At 45.0% G+C, this 17199-nt stretch overlaps 1 protein-coding gene across 1 annotated transcript in view; it reads right to left on the bottom strand.

The window, feature by feature from the left end:
• zbtb46 (zinc finger and BTB domain containing 46) overlaps positions 1–7788 on the bottom strand; it is a gene marked incomplete at both ends in the record, with an annotated part of 40246 nt that extends 32458 nt beyond the window's left edge. Inside the window, 2 exons of the mRNA XM_079225908.1 lie at positions 6145–7084; positions 7603–7788. Coding sequence (XP_079082034.1) covers positions 6145–7084; positions 7603–7788 — 1126 coding nt within the window. The remainder of the gene's footprint in view (positions 1–6144; positions 7085–7602) is intronic.
• Between the last annotated feature and the right edge of the window lie 9411 nt (positions 7789–17199).

The following is a 17199-nucleotide window of genomic DNA, read 5'->3' as shown; positions in this document are numbered from 1 at the left end:
GAGGAGAGGCCTCTACACGATGTAGTTTTCTAACCCACGGCGTGTCAAGCACCAAGCCAAGAAGAAAAGGGGTTAAAAATTAAGTCCACACAGTCTGAAATATGAAATCTATTTTGGTTTTTTAATGAAGGAGGAGTGAATTAGGGAGGAAATGTGCGAGTAGATTATTAAACCTGAGCGTGAGGAGGAGAAAGTGGAGAGGTGTGCAAAGGGGTGAGGCTGGAGGAGGGAGGGAGAGGGGTTGGGATCTGTTCACGGTGTTTTAAATATTAAACCTATTTCAAGTTTAATGAAGTGCAAATACTATGGGGAGAGTCTTAACTGGAATACAGAGAGGAAGGGGGCGAAAGGGGGATCCGATTCATTATTTCAAGTGTTCACCTTTAGACTGCAGAGACTTGGGGAGGCGAGCGCCGGGAAGGAGAGGAAGGGAATTAAGAATATATATTTATATATAAGAGAGAGAGAGAGAGAAAGTTTTAAGCGGAAGAAAAGGGCAGTTTTTTGGGGGGGAGGGGTTCAGGTGAGATCCAGAAGAGGAAAGACTAAACATGGAGAAAAGAAGGGAGACGGCTCTACGGAAAAACAATTTCTTATTTTATATGAATGTCTCTGTGTGTGTCAGGCGTGTGTGTGTGTGTGTGTGTGTGTGTGTGTGTGTGTGTGTGCCGGTGGTTGAGGAGGGGCAAACTCTGAGGCCACAGCGAGGAGAGAGTCAGATAAAGATGTTTGATTTCAAAAAAAGATTCTCGATGTAATCAATGTGCAACAGCTAGAGGGAAATGGAAAGAAGCGGCCCACGTGTGATTGAACTGTTCCCGTCTACATAATCAGATGCTGTGTGTGTGTGTGTGTGTGTGTGTGTGTGTGTGTGTGTGTGTGTGTGTTGTACACATCACACCGGCCATGTACCGGATTGCCAAAATCCCCCAAGCTGCCACTAAAAGGTCACCATGTGTGTGTTTCTGTGTGTGTTTCTTTCATAATACCAGCGAAAAAAACTAAAAAAAAAGTATTTCCAGTGCTGTTATTATGTGGGATAAAGATCAAGTCGGTGTTTGCCCCGCGTATAAAAAGGAAGTAGGAAAGAAATCAATGGCTAACTGATGTTTCCCCGGCTCGGTGGTGTTCTCAGTCTGAGGGCGACGGGGCCCGAACAAGAAGAGGCGACGCGTCTTTAATGGAATAAAATAACGGCAAAGTAAGTAATGACACATTCACAGAATGAGAAAAGAAGTTAGAAAAGAGCCGAACTGAATAAGTGTAATTATCCTGAAATATAAGTGGTATGTTTTGTATTTTTTACCACGATTATGTCAGTTATTTATACTAAAATCTTTAAGTGCGGAAGCTGTAGTTTAATAAAGGCCACAACCAAACGACAACCTCCGTGTCGGAAAAAAAGTGTCTAAAAGCTGCATTCTCTCTACTGACCACCAGGGGGCGACTCCTCTGGTTGTATAGGAGTCTATGCTTCATGTGTTAAAGCTGCATTCTCTCTTCTAACCACCAGGGGGTGACTCCTCTGGTTGTATAGAAGTATATGCTCCATGTGTTAAAGCTGCATTCTCTCTCCTGACTTCCTCTGGTTGTATAGAAGTCTATGCTTCATGTTTTGAAGCTGCATTATCTCTCCTGACCACCAGGGGGTGACTCCTTTGGTTGTATAGAAGTCTGCTTCATGTGTTGAAGCTGCATTCTCTCTACCGACCACCAGGGGTGACTCCTCTGGTTGTATAGAAGTATATATAAATGACTCTACTTCTCTTGATGTATTCCCTCAGTAAACATTGTAAACATGAGTTTAAGTCTCAATCTCTAGTTTCAAGTCTTCTTCAATACAGCATGATGTTCATTTAGTAAGTTATGGTCATTTAGAGTCAAACAGACCAAAAAGCAGGGGATGCTTTAAGGGCGGGGCTTACTGTGAGTGACAGGTCGCTACCATAGCGTTGTTCGCTCTAGTGTTTTTTAATTGTAACAGTTTTGATCACTTCTGGTCGCTAAAAGCCAAAATGGCGGCGACCAAAAACCAAGTGGTAGAAGAAACAAAAACCAAGACGACCTAATCTAATTTACAATAAGACGACATTTAAAATGCATAAAAACAGCCCGTGGTTTCAGCGCTGGACTACAAGAAGGTGAGCAAAAATATACTGAATTATTTTGTGTATTAAAAGCTTCACGCTTGATTTTCAAAAACACTCCCGCCTTTTGATTTGCAGATGCTTTTTAATCCACGTCTGGGAGGCGCAGCGGGTGCCCAAACTAAAAATAAATTTAGGTAATTATTTAAAGGTTTTACGACGTGAGCAGGAAAGGAGGGGAGCAGAGAAAATAAATGTCACCTCTGATATATTATCCTGCAGAAGAAGAAAAACAAATATATATATATATATATATATATATATATATATATATATATATATATATATATATATATATATATATACGCGCAAGATCGTTTATCTCTTTTACTAATTCGCATGTAAGATTTCAAAATATTTCTGGCAGCAGACAAGATGAGCGCCAGAAAGAGTGAGATCAAGCGCTAGAGAGAGAGATAGAGGAAGAGAGAGAGAGAGAGAGAGAGAGAGAGAGAGAGAGAGAGGAAGTGCTTAGTAGCCTCAGTAATGACATCAAATGAACACAGCAGATGTTTGCAAGTGAAGGGGATCTAAAGAAAACAAATCCTAATTCCTGCAGATGTTTATGTCAACACCGGCACACGACATGCTCACACACACACACACACACACACACACACACACACACACACACACACACACACACACACTGAGCCTCTTACGCATGGCCATATATTACCCTCATATTTAGTTGCGGTGCCCTCGGGTTGTGTGCAGCAGTGTGAGCGTTTTGTGATCGTGAAGCATGGACACCGACCGATCACAGATGAATAAGAGAGGGAGGGAGAGAGAGAGAGAGAGAGAGAGTCTAGGCACTCATCAATAAAGAATGAAGCAATTAAGCTAATCTCAGACTGAAGGTGCCCTCTCTCTTTTATACCGACCGTATCCCTTCATGGAAACAACTGGACTTCATACAACGGTCACAAGTTTGTTCTTTTGTCTTTGTGAGGTTGTATAGAAGTATATGAGCAAATGACTCTACTTCTCTTGATGTATTCCCTCAGTAAACATTGTAAACATGAGTTTATGTCTCAATTTCTAGTTTCAAGTCTTCTTCAATACAGCATGATGTTCATTTAGTAAATTATGGTCATTTAGAGTCAAACAGACCATAAAGCAGGGGACGCTTTAGGGGCGGGGCTTAAAGGTGATTGGCAGGTCTCCACTATGAGTTGTCCGTGTTTACGTCTCACAACTTTAACTCTTTCACAGAGTGTTTTCACTTCATTATTGTTTATATTTTTGGTCTTATTCAGCGTTCGGTTGCACTTAGCCCCGCCCTCATTTCTGGTTGCAAAAAACAAAGATGGCGACCGACGGCACGACGAACTGGAAGCTTCAAAACAAAAAACCCACAAGCCAAAGCTGACTTTACGTCTGTGGTCCCAAAACAAGGCTGTCTTCACACCTTTCTGCTTCTTTCTGATTATATGCATATATAATTGAGAGTTAAATATTTGTACTTTCCGTTCACTTGGATGAACACTTTCTTTATTCATCGTCAAGTTGCCGTTAGCCGGTGTTTCTCTTGTTTTCTTAACAGAGAGAAGTCTCTTTGAAGCTCTTTGCTGTCTGCTTTGCAATGCTGTCATTGTTGTAATTAGACACTTAAAATAGAACCGTACATCACTTTCTCAATCCTCTGCTTGCCCATATGCCCGTCCATCTGATTCGGATCTCCTCCTGTAGGTGACAAAATCCGGACTTAAGGAGACTTAGGACTTAAGTAGACAAACTCGCATAAGCCCTTTAGGGAATCCGTGTGTTTTTGACCCTGACTGGGTCAAAAGAAAAAGAAAAACAACAACCTAGAGGCAACCGCATCGACATGAAGAGCCTCACACAACCGCCCCAACACCACCAAACGCCGATCCAACAACGACCTCACTAAACCTGTTCGGGACCTTTTCTCTAAACACACAGAAACCGCCTCCTGCAAACTGACTCGACACACTCGGCTGAAACCCCCCACCGACTGCCAAACCCCAGCACTCCCAAAGCCCACTGGTAACGTGAGACTTCACCAGCTAAATGGCAAGAGCTGCCCTTTTGGAGGCGACCCGGGCAGTTGGTAAAACCCCACGGGACAAAAGACTCTCCCCGGGTCCCGTGTTGTTTTTTTGGGTGACACCAGGTGAGTCTACACCAGCGGCAACACTAGACTTCCTCTAACCTTTAGGTGAGAAAACACCTTTCTCTCTCTCTGTCTCTCTCTACTAAAACCTTCTAAACCGATAAACCGGACGAGTCAGAGTGCCATTTACTTACTTACTGTGTGTGTGTGTGTGTGTGTGTGTGTGTGTGTGTGTGTGTGTACCTGGTCACCGTAATAATGTCTGACTGCAGGTCACAAAATTTGGGATTTAGGACACTTCCTACAAATCCTCATAAGCCCGGATACGGATGCTCTGTCTGTTTCCTCTCTCCTTACTCCCCTTTCCCTCGTCTTGCCCTTTCCAGAAAGTCCTTCCCTAAACCCCAGAGAGAGAGAGAGAGAGAGAGAGGGGAGGGGGAGGAGCCAGGGATGGCGAGGACGCGCTGGTAATCCGTGCGGTGACCCAGGTCAATTCAATTATCCTGTTTTCTTTTCGCTGCGCGACGCGTGTGCCCATTTCACAGCCAACTCCCTTAATGCGCCCAGGATTAGCTTCTCTTACTTTTAATGATCTACCTATCGACGCCTTGGGCCCCGCGGTGCACACACACACACACACACACACACACATGCAGCTGAGTGTTTTTCATGTATTAGTTTTTGTGTGTAATAGAGTTCACAAAACACGTCTACAAGGCTGAAGATGAAGAGACACTTTCTCCAAATAAATAAACATGCGTGCGCTCGGAGTGTGTGTTTGTGCTGCGTGAGGCTCGCCTGTTTACGTGGGTGAGTGTGTGTTACATAAACTGCGGTAAGAACAGGATCGTATTATCCATCTGCATTTACCCAGGCTTCCCCTCACACCTCTCTAGATTTGAGATAATCACCTTAAGGCCTAACACGTTAGTGTGGAAGCTCGCTAATCTCAAACCCGGAGGAGCAAAAGAGGTCACTTTCTTTTTATACCGCCGCGGCTGAAACATCCGCGCAGGATTCAGAGCATTAAGTGCATGTGTGTGTGTGTGTGTGTGTGTGTGTGTGTGTGTGTGTGTGTGTGTGAAGCGTCACGCACACGCTGCTGAACTGGAGTTCGACTGGAGTCAACACGGCGCTGCCGGTTAGGACGGCGTCGCTTTAAAAGAGAAGCCCGGATGAATTAGATCCTATAGTTGAGTGTTGAGACAACGCTCTCAATTAATTATCTTTTCTAACCTTATTACCTCAGCAGTCATTCATTAATTACACGATTGGATAACCAAGTATAGGCGCCCGGCTCGAAAACTGCGGCAACTCGGGGAAACTCTTAAGCCTTTAAAGTCATCAAATCAGAGCGACAAAGTCTCCTCCGAGACGGCGGCGAGTTTCTTTTGGCCCGAGTCCATCCCTCCTGTTTTCAAACGCCAGTCAAAGATGATTCCACCTGTTTTTGTGAAGCTAAACTAATAATCTAACCAAACAAGTCCAGAAAACCCCAGAAAAAAGCTGTATTTGGACCTGAAAAGGCCCTGCTTGGCTTTCACCATCTTACAAAAAATGTGCACAATGTAAGAAACACACTGTGAAATTGACAGTTATTAACTTACTGTAAAAACAACAACAACACAGTAACCACATAACTGCAGTAGATTATTAGTTACTGTCATTTTCTACAGTACTTTTTTGGGTAGAAAGATTTTTTACAGTACTGTGTTTTTATACAGTACAATATTTATTACTGTGATTTTTACAGTAAAGCTTTGACTACTGCAATATTTGAATGAATACACATTCTTTTACTGGGAAATAGTTTACAGGTTACTGCTCACAAACACAGTAAATTACTGTGGATTTCACAGGCGTTTTTTTTACAGTGCAGGAGCCCTTTCCAAAAGACAGCAGATGCTTAGAAGCTCTTACCTGGGATCTCCTGTCCGTTGTAGTTCCACCCGGCCACCGCCAGCATGGAGGGCAGAGGAGACCCGGGCCTGCTGTCCCGGTCCCGGTCCCTGTCCCGCTCCCTGTCCCAGTTCCTCTCGGCCTGCTGGGTAATATGCCTGACGGTGTCCTTGTTCTTCCTGTTCTTCCTCCGCCCCGACCCCGACAGCGGTTGCCACTGCCCCTCTCCTCCGCCTCCTCCTCCGGCGGCCCCCACCCCGGGCCCTTGCTCGCCCTGGCTCTGGGCGGCCCCTCTGGGCGTGTCCCGCGGGTGCGAGGAGGAGGCGGGCGACACCTGCTCCTCTTTGACGGTGACGGGCCGGTAGTCGTGCGGCCAGGCGGGCTGGGAGTCGTGGCAGGCCTCCGCCTGGCTCTCGTGGCTCTTGGGGGGCTCCTGGTCCTCCTTGCCGTACGAGCTGCCTCCCTCGTGGCAGCTGGCGATGGCCGAGTCCCCGGAGGAGTTGGCCGGGCTGGTGCGGCGCGCCAGCCAAGGCGAGGTGCTGCGGCCGGACATGATGGAGGCCAGGGCTTCGGACGCCATGCCCACGATCCCTCCTCCCCCTCCTCCTCCAGCTCCTCCTCCAGCTCCGCCTCCTCCTCCTAGGCCCACCCCTCCTCCTCCACCGCCGCCTCCACTGATGCCGGCGGAGGCGACCGCCCCCATCTCAAAGTCGGCCAGTTCGTCGGCCATCTCGGAGCGGATGCTGATGTCCAGCGCCGCCTTGATGAAGCTGTGGCAGGCCTGGACGATGTCCGTCATCTGCAGGTAGCTGGCGGCCGACATGACCTCGATCACGTTCTTGCTGGTGAGGGCGAGGTGCGCCGAGTACATGAAGTCCAGTATGGCTTTGAAGCCCGTCGCCGTGACGATGTCCAGGTGAGTGACGGTCGTCTGGTGGTGAGGCTCCGCCCCTTTTTTAACCTGAAGGGGGCGAAAGGGCATCAGACAATTTAATGGCGAAAATTTGTGAATGGTGTGTGTTCAACTAAATACTGAATATCTCCTCAACCCCAAGGTCTATTTGAATATTTTAAAAAGCTATAATATACAGAAAACCCTTGTGAACATAGATAATAAGTTCATCTATGTGTTAGTGGTATATTAGTTTATGATAGTACACAAAAAATACAACATAAACAAAATAAAGACAAAAAAGTAGTTTTTTCTTAGCGTAACTATATTAATGAATGCTGAATTCTGGAATAGTGTCATAAACAAAACATGGACTTATATTGACTTTTAAGGCCAGGATGTGCCTTTTTTTCTTCTTCGCTGTATCACACCAGAGGCCCTATTTGGACTGGTAGGGTTTGGGAGATCGATGAAGAGGTTTGACGAAGGCCTCAGAAGTTTTAAAATATCTCGTGCAGCAACAAAACGAGAGAAAAACAACACGACCCCTTGGCCCCGCCCTCCTCGCGGAGGTATCAGTCCCTCACCTGGCAGTAGAGAGTCTTGAAGTAGCGCGAGGAGCCCAGGAGGACGTTCTTGTGGGCCTTGAAGATCTTCCCGTCCACGACGACGCAGGCGTCGCACAGGATGCCGTGCTGCCGCTGCTCGTTGAGCTCTCTGAGGAGCTGCCGGTAGTGAGAGGAGATCTCCATGTCCTCCTTCCTGTTGTTCATCGGTGTAGCCGAACAAAAGCCTCTCCTCCCAACGTCTGCTGGGAGACAAAAGAAAACGACGGGTTTAACGGAGTGTCAAAAGATATAGCGCCGTTAAAAAGCGGAAAGTATGGGAATATGCACAACGATGCAGTAAAACGAGCAATGAAATATAAACTTTTTTTTGTGCAACATATCCAGCTTTTTCTCCCCTAAGTCCACACACTGTATGTGGTTGATGGATGTAGCTTAAAACGTCGGATTCATTTTCATGTAAGGAGGGTTTTGGGGGAGGAATGAGCAAATTTAGCCGCACCACTCCTTTAAAGACGAGCCAGGGTATCTCAATAATGACTGTGACATAAAAACAATGACATCAATAGAAACCACATCTCAACCGCTGTAGTTTGATGTCTAAAAACAGACCAGTAACAAATAGTCAAAAATCTCTGTGTTTAAACCGTGTCTGACAGGTTCATTTGTGTGTAAGTGTGTGTGTGTGTGTGTGTGTGTGTGTGTGTGTGTGTGTGTGTGTGTGTGTGTGTGTGTGTGTGTGTGTGAGCTCATTAAAAATGTCAGTTAAAAAGTGTGACACTTTCACAAAACAGTTGAGAGGGAGAAAAACACCTCATTTAGCGCAAACCACTTTACCATTAAAAATGTATCAATAAACACAGCCTCAGTTCCTTGTTTTTCTTTTCTTCATCTTTCCTTTCCGCTGTGAATATTCAATCAGCTGTCTAGTTAAGACGAAAAAGTCACTTCTGAACCCTCACCTCTGCGTTTTTGATCTTGCCGCGGTTCAGTCTGGGTTATGAATATGTTTCTTTTTCCTCCCGAAAAACTACAGAGAAAAGATTCTTAATGGCAATTTGTGAAGCCGCTCAGCTGTCAGTGAGTGAAGATCCAACTCTTCAGTTTTCATCAGAAGACAAACTACTGTTCTGAAAAGTGAAGCCAGTGCTGAAGGGACTTAGCCCTGCATTCTGTCTAAAAGCCATCAGGGGCGGAAAAAGAAGTCTGGTTGTATGTGAGGAAATGAACCTACTTCTAACTTGACTTGACTTCAGATAAGAGATAAGATAAGATAATCCTTTATTAGTCCCGCAGTGGGGAAAGTACAGGATTACAGCAGCATTGCTCACAAGTAATAAAAGATCAAAATCAAGTAATATAAATAAACAGTAAAACAGTAAACAGTAATAAAAACTGTTAGGGGAGTGCTAACTTGTGATTAACATGTCGCTACCACGGCGTTGAGGGTTTGGGTTCACTCCCAAACCTGGCAACTTTAACCCTTTCACAGTGTGTTTCCCCTTCGTGAAAGTTAATTAGAAATGGAAATGTACGAAGCTCCACCCTCTCGTGTGACTTCTGGTTGCAAAAAACTAATAAGGGGACAACCAAAAACCAAGATGGTAACTATCAAAAACCAAGATGGCCAAATATCAAGATGGCAACTTCCAAATACCAAAGTGGTGACGGCCAAAAACCAAGATGATGATGGCCAAATACCAAGATGGCAACTACCAAAAACCAAGATGGCAACTTCCAAATATCAAGACAGCAACTACCAAAAACCAAGATGATGATGGCCAAAAACCAAGACGGCAACTACCAAAAACCAAGATGACGATGTCCAAAAACCAAGATGGCAACTACCAAAAACCAAGATGGCGATGGCCACAAACCAAGATGGCAATAACCAAGAATGATGATGGCTAAAAACCAAGATGATGATGGCCAAATACCAAGATGGCAACTACCAAAAACCAAGATGGCAACTTCCAAATACCAAAGTGGTGACGGACAAAATCCAAGATGGCAACTACCAAAAACCAAGATGGCAACTTCCAAATATCAAGACAGCAACTACCAAAAACCAAGATGATGATGGCCAAAAACCAAGATGGCAATAACCAAGAATGATGATGGCTAAAAACCAAGATGATGATTGCCAAAAACCAAGATGGCAACTTCCAAATGTCAAGACGGCAACTACCAAAAACCAAGATGACGATGGCCACAAACCAAGATGGCAATAACCAAGAATGATGATGGCTAAAAACCAAGATGATGATTGCCAAAAACCAAGATGGCAACTTCCAAATGTCAAGGTGATGATGGCCAAAAACCAAGATGGGCAACTACCAAAAACCAAGATGGCGATGGCCAAATACCAAGATGGCAACTACCAAAAACCAAGATGGCAACTTCCAAGTACCAAAGTGGTGACGGCCAAAAACCAAGATGGCAACTACCAAAAACCAAGATGGCAACTTCCAAATATCAAGACAGCAACTACCAAAAACCAAGATGATGATGGCCAAAAACCAAGATGGCCAACTACCAAAAACCAAGATGATGATGGCCACAAACCAAGGTGATAATGGCCAAAAACCAAGATGATGATAACCAAAAACCAAGATGATGATGGCCAAAAACCAAGATGGCAACTACCAAAAACCAAGATGGCGATGGCCACAAACCAAGATGGCAACTACCAAATGTCAAGGTGATGATGGCCAAAACCAAGATGATGATGGTCATAAACCAAGATGGCAACAACCAAAAATGATGATGGCTAAAAACCAAGATGGCAACTACCAAAAACGCAAGGAAACCGAGGACACGAGAGACAAGGACTTCAAATCACATTGATGTATTTATTGACAGGATTCTTGGCGCCGTGACGGTGATACCAACAATAACAAATCACTACTTTTACAAAATAACAGAAGAGTTTAACGTTTGGAATTCTTTCCACACATCTAATAGCCCCCGGAGATTCTTCAGGGTCTTTGGCTCGCGAATACCGATGAACGATGTCGGTGGGTTTTTTATTATTGCCTGTGTTCTGCGTTTTTTCTTCTTCTTCTACTATAGTGTACATGTTAGATGACACACATGAGGCATTCTGAGCTCACACAACAGAAGGGGTGCAGGTGAAGGCCGCGGAGACAAGAGAGCGGGAGGAGACAAAGCGAGACGTGAACGCCGCTCCAAGTCAAACCACTCGGTCGCAGAGAATCAAGGAGAGAAACCGCAAAAGCCCTTGCAAACACAAACACACACACACACACACACACACAAACACACACACAGACAAACGCACACGGGCAGTGCATTAGCCCGAGCATTAGCAGCCGCCGCTCCCGCTCTCGTCTCGGCGAGGACTAAATCGCGGGGACGCAGAGTGTTACCGAACGCAGCGGTGATTTGTTTTGGGAACGCCACAGCTGTCAGCTCTCGTGGGCCGCTCCGAGAGATGACAGCTGGGGTTGGCCGAGGTGACAGCGGCGTTTGCTCGGGGGGCCGGCACACTTCAGGTCACGTTTAGCAAAGCTCTGCTCAGCCTGATGGCTTGTAAGATCAGATAAATCCCAACGGTGTCTCCCACGTCCGCTCGGACAAGCACACCACCTATGAGCGCCGGGGATGGAGTGACGGTGACAGCCTTCTGGGAGGAAGAAAAACTCCTCTCTCCTCAAAGAGTTCGATGAATGTGCGGCTAACTCCCGAACCAATTCCACTGCCGTGCATCTAAGTCATAGAAATGGAGGATTGTGAGGAGGAGGATGGAATGAGAATTCGTCCCTCGGAGTCTGAAAAGGCAACTTTTGACGCGAGTGTTCTTTATCCTCCGGCTCACTTCTTAGAAAACATCTATTGGTGATGTAACCTTGAGATATTCCTTTCTGCGTTGCCCGGATGGAGACATTGGAAGTCTTCACCTCTCACCTTTCACCAGCTCCCCTCCTCCTCTCCTTGCTATTCTTCTCTCAGGGCCACTGGCACATTCAGTTGTGCGGTCCCCGGTCTATAACATAGTTCTACCGCTCACATCCACAACACAGAGGAAGTTGTTTATTCCCCTGAGAAACACCTCAATACCTTTCTTTTATTTCTATTCCTCGTTTTTTTTCCAGACAGTTGGTCGGTGAAACACAGGGTCAGCGGTCAGCGGCATCCATTTAAAAAATTAAATACAAATGAAAAGAATCGCTACTGTAGCTCATGAGGAACTGAAAGAAAGCTAGCAACACATTGAGCAACAGCTGGAATAAGACCGAGCCATTGCACGGGGTCAGGGTTCCTCGGCTCTCCACGCCAGCTTCTGCCACCATATGTTCCAGTCCCCCGGTATCAATCAGAAAGCAACAAATAACGACGAGCACTCGAGCTAACCGGCAATACGCTAACGACGGCAGCGCTGTGTTTTTGGCGAGGGGAATGTAAAGAGTCGATTTACTGAAATTACAGATTAAAATGAAAACGTTTGAAACCTGCCTCCACTCCATGCGAGGTAAGTGAAAGGAATTTAATTTGCGGCGGCTCACCTCATTGAAAAACAGCGGCATCTCTTTCCAGAAAACAAGGCGAATACAATTGTTCCGTTCACCTCATTTAAATCCTCCCAAAAAACTAGCAAGACAGCATCAGAGGAGAATAAAATGAAATATGTTGATTTATTAGTATTTGGGGTGATATAACTCTCTTTTTTGCAGCTGCAAAACACACACTTAAAACAAGCCAGTGTGTGGGTAGAGATTAAAGTTCATGAATGCAACTTTTCATTCTGTGAGTTAAAGCGTGTCCAAAGAGCTAATGATGATGTCAGGGCGGTGCAACACTCTGATGGGAGGGAGATGTTGCAAAGAGGAGTATTTGCAATTTTTCCGATGGATTTGTGTGCAGAGACATGTTAAATAGTGCCTCAAATTTAACAAAAACAATGATCAGTGGAGAGGGAAACGACAGCGGAGGACTGGGAGAGAGAGAGGAGAGAGGGAGAGGTATAATCAGATTTATTGCTTCAACAGACTCAAAGAGACATACTGAGTCAGTAGTTAGGCAGAGAAGAGGAACTTTAATGGAGTGCGCTTTGACCTCTAAACTCTCTGCTCGCCTAATTGGCTTGTTTAATTCCAGCATGTCCAATTCCCTCCAGTCAAAGACCCCTTTTTTTTTTTTTTTTTCTTTCAGAGGAGCCAATCCCGACTGCAGCGCTCAAACACCCACAAAAAACTCCCACTCACAGTCTTTTATCTCCTTTTTGAAATCTCTTTTTTAATGAGATAAATAAGCAGATATCCATCAAATAGTTCGTCACACCTTAATCCCTTTTAAACAGAAAAAACAACGAAACTACATTAAAAAAGGACTGGTTTCAGAATACTACTCACCTGCCACACATGCTTATAAAACGAGGAGCTTAAATGAAGCAATCTGATTGGTTCACAGCCGTGACGTCTAACTAGCTAGCGAAAACTCGGCTAACGGAGAAAAGTGGAGCGACACACCTCCAAGTCTATCGAGTTTATTATGAGTCTATGAATGGCAACGCATAAATAAAGTAACTGAGTAAAGAGTCGAATAATTAATGAAATGTTACGTTAACACAACAAACATGCTGGTTCCATGACAACCGCTTCAGGAGCGTGAACTTTATTGTGTATTTAATAAGAAAGTACACGCTCAAATATATTATTTCGCATGTCAACACCTCTCCATACCCATAAATAGACAAATATAACCATATCCTTCTACACATTTTCACATCAGAATTGTAAGCTTTATCAACCAAAGAAAATTAAAACAAAGAAATCCACATTGCAAGAATTTTCTCCACTCATGTACCTGTATCTTCCACCGAACAATACCTTTTTAATTCTGTCCCGAGCTGTTTATATTCTCTATTTCTGTGTACATCCAGACAAATTAATTTTATGTGCACACATACTTGGCCAATAAAGCTGATTCTAAATCTGATTCTGGCTTTTCATTTCCTCCGAGAGCTCCTGCATCTTCCCCCTCGAGCTCCGACCATCAACACGACCAAAAACTGTCTTGTGAGTTCCTGCCTTGATTTATACCGCACTTTCCTTTTCTCTTCCTCCAAATATACACTTGACACAAAATTGGAAAGTAAGATGAAATGAACTTGTCAAACAAAAAAGTAAAGAGAGAGAGAGAGAGAGAGAGAGAGAGAGAGAGAGAGAGCTTTCTGTGTCTCATTGCTGCAGCCGTCTCACCAAGGCTACAGAAACTAAAGTGTGCTTTCAGGATGTCACAGAGCAGAAAAAAACACACCAAAAAAACGCTTTTCATCCCTCTATGAAATTTCACCATGAAAAAAATAAATAAAAAAAGCAAGGAAGAAGTCATCAGCAGGCGGGCTGACAGTCTGTGAGCGTTTATTTGTGGTCAGAGATGATTGTTTCAGTAAAGCATGCCACCAGAGCTCCAAGTCCCCGTCACCCTTCTGAGGCCAAATCAAAAGTGACGGTCCTCCTAAACACACACACACGATTAGGAGCCCTCGCACCACACACACACAACGCAGCCCCCTGCCCCCTAAATACACACAAGCACACACGGGGGACCCTGCAAACACACGCTAGTCACACGCTTAGCGGAGCCGTCATGGCGTCACACCCGGTTTGTCCCGGTCGCGTCAAAGCAAAGTCACTTTAGGCCGCGGCCAGACGAGTAAAGAGATGAGACGGGTGATGATGGAGTGAGAGAATGGGGCTTCCTCCTCTTCCTCTTCCTCCTCCTCCTCCTCCTCCTCCTCCTCCTCCTCCTCCTCCTCCTCCTCCTCCTCCTCCTTGTGTGTTTTCTTTCTCTGAATGCAGCTTGTCCCTCCGAGCCACTTCTCCGCCTCCTTGACCGCACAGACGGGACCACAAGGTCCTTCTGGATCAGGGGATGAGCGGTACTTTTTTTTTTTTTTTTTTTTTTTTTAAACCTGGTCGACTTTTGCATCACACGCGGGTCAAATATATGATGACACAATATCATTTTTGGCAAATGAAACTCACTTGAAGCACACTTTCCTTCATTAACATTCTTGCAGGCAGAAGATTTGAACTGCAGCTGCAGGTTTCACACACACACACACACTCACTCACACACATGCACACACGCACACTCAGTTAAATTTATTTTTAAATTAAGGGATTTCCAGTTGGTCAGGGCAAATTATAATTTCGTGGCCGGTGTGTGCTGCTCGCAAAATTGCCACCGTAAGCTAATCACTCTACATTCAAATTGTGGCCCTCTGCTCAGCGGACGTAACCGTTCTGCTCATTATTTGATAAAAACGACTTTGGTTGGACGAGCATGTCAAACTCCAGCTCTAAGGGACCCTTGTGCCAGGTGGTTAAATAATTACATATATATCACATTAATAAATAAAGAGGAGGAAACAAAATTAAACGTTTGACGTGGAGAATTAACCTGTTTCTGCTGAGGCAAAGAATTCCAAAGCATATGTGCATTTTTGGGGGGACATTTATTCATTGTTTTATCTTTGCATTTTTGCACTAAACTATTTTATATTAAAATGAGTTTAAATGCCTCAGAGCAACGTGTAAGCGGTCGATCTCGTAACGAAACACAGATCATCTCAGCTTTATTGATTTTTTAGCTTCTTTCAGCACATTTTTGGGTTTTAAGGACCGCAACCAGGCGGAGAGAAGCCAATGATGAACTGCCTTAAAGCTGCATTCTCTCTCCTGACCACCAGGGGGCGACTCCTCTGGTTGTATAGAAGTATATGCTTCATGTGTTAAAGCTGCATTCTCTCTCCTGACCACCAGGGGGCGACTCCTCTGGTTGTATAGAAGTATATGCTTCATGTGTTAAAGCTGCATTCTCTCTCCTGACCACCAGGGGGCGACTCCTCTGGTTGTATAGAAGTATATGCTTCATGTGTTGAAGCTGCATTCTCTCTCCTGACCACCAGGGGGCGACTCCTCTGGTTGTATAGAAGTATATGCTTCATGTGTTAAAGCTGCTTTCTCTCTCCTGACCACCAGCGGGTGACTCCTCTGGTTGTATAGAAGTCTATATAAAACAGACCATAAAGCAGGGCATGCTTTAGGGCGGGGCTACAAGGTGATTGACAGGTAGAGTACGCAGTCTCTACGTCACTTCTCCTTAGTCCTAATATGGTCGCTTCCTGTTCACTGTTTGCAAAACAACCAAGATGGCGACGGCAAAAATGCCAAAGCAAGGCTTCAAAACGTCAGTCCACAAACCAACGGTTGACGTCATGCACAGCCTATGGATTCAACCAAAAGCCTGCTCCAACGGGATTGGTCCATAATATTAGGACTACAAACAATAACAAAGAACACTTTTGTTCGGCCGGCTCAGAAAACACCAAACTTCTTTTCATTGTAAATTCCAGAAAAAAACACTTGAACACGAGTGAACTCCTATAAATAGAGCAGAGAAGACGGCGACGGACAAAATGCAAAGCTAAAGGCTTAAAAAAAACATTTGTTTGTCTGTAAATAAACAATTATACATCTTAGGATAAAATTTGTCAGCTGACCAGAATAAATCTGCCATAACATTTTTGTGTGTACCGACTCGTTATCGCTTCATAAGGATCGTCTACTAGCGGTGAAGTCTCTTCTTTCCACATCTCTACTTTCACTACTGTCTTGGCTCCGTCGTTTTAAAATCAGCAGGAAGGACGCAGTAAAAAGGTCTGGAGAAGTGAATGAAGAGGAAGAGGAGGAGGAGGAGTGGGAGGAGGAGGAGGAGGAGGAGGGGTATCTAGTCAGGATTCTGCCCTCAGCCTCGTGCCTCAGCTCCAACGTCTCACCTGTTAAACTAAAAGAGAGCAACATGTTTCCGGTAGCGACTACAGCACCAGAGCGTCACAGCCGGTCGTTTCCGTGGAAAAGCAAAAGGCCAACAGGTTGGCGGAGTCCGCACCAAATGAATTATGTATCGCGTGAAGCTTTCAAAACACGGCGAAATAAACGATGTGAGCCCCGAGAAAAAGATTAAGAGGATCTCCGACGTTATATGCTAATATTTATGAAAAATTAAAAAGGTGCGGGGAGAAAGAATCGGTTTGCTTGCAAGTGGACATTTTCCCACATAATGAGAGAAAATACTGGGGGGAGGGAATGACAGCATGCATAAGTTGAATTAAAATGATTTTCGGCCGGACAATGGAGGCACTGTTCTTCGAATGCGCGACAGGATGATCGAGCACAGCCATTACCGAACTTCCCAGAGAAAGATCAACCAGTTCTACTACTTAAAGAAAGTAAGAAAGTTGTGTTTTTTATTTATTTTGAACCCGCACTATAATCCTGAATGTGTGTAAATGTGAAAGGTCGCCGTGAAGCCGGGACACGCTGGAGCAAAACGTGAAAAGCAAGGAGGAGGGGGGAAAGTAGCCCGAAGAACAATTTTAATCAAGAGACGGGGCAGAAAACGCAGCGATGGCGAGGCTGGGAAGATAGAGAAAGGGGGAGACAGGAAGAGAGGCAGAGAGAGAGAGTGACTCAGGCAGCCAATATTTTTTAAACAGCTTTGCTTCCACTCAACTGGGCATCAAGGCCATTATCCCGGGGTTAATCCCCAATCCGACGGAGCTGGCAGCCTTCCGGGACAAGCCGGGGT

This window comes from Taurulus bubalis (assembly GCF_910589615.1).
Source record: "Taurulus bubalis genome assembly, chromosome: 11".
Classification (NCBI taxonomy): Eukaryota; Metazoa; Chordata; class Actinopteri; order Perciformes; family Cottidae; genus Taurulus; species Taurulus bubalis.
This window is presented reverse-complemented; position numbering and strand designations above follow the sequence as displayed.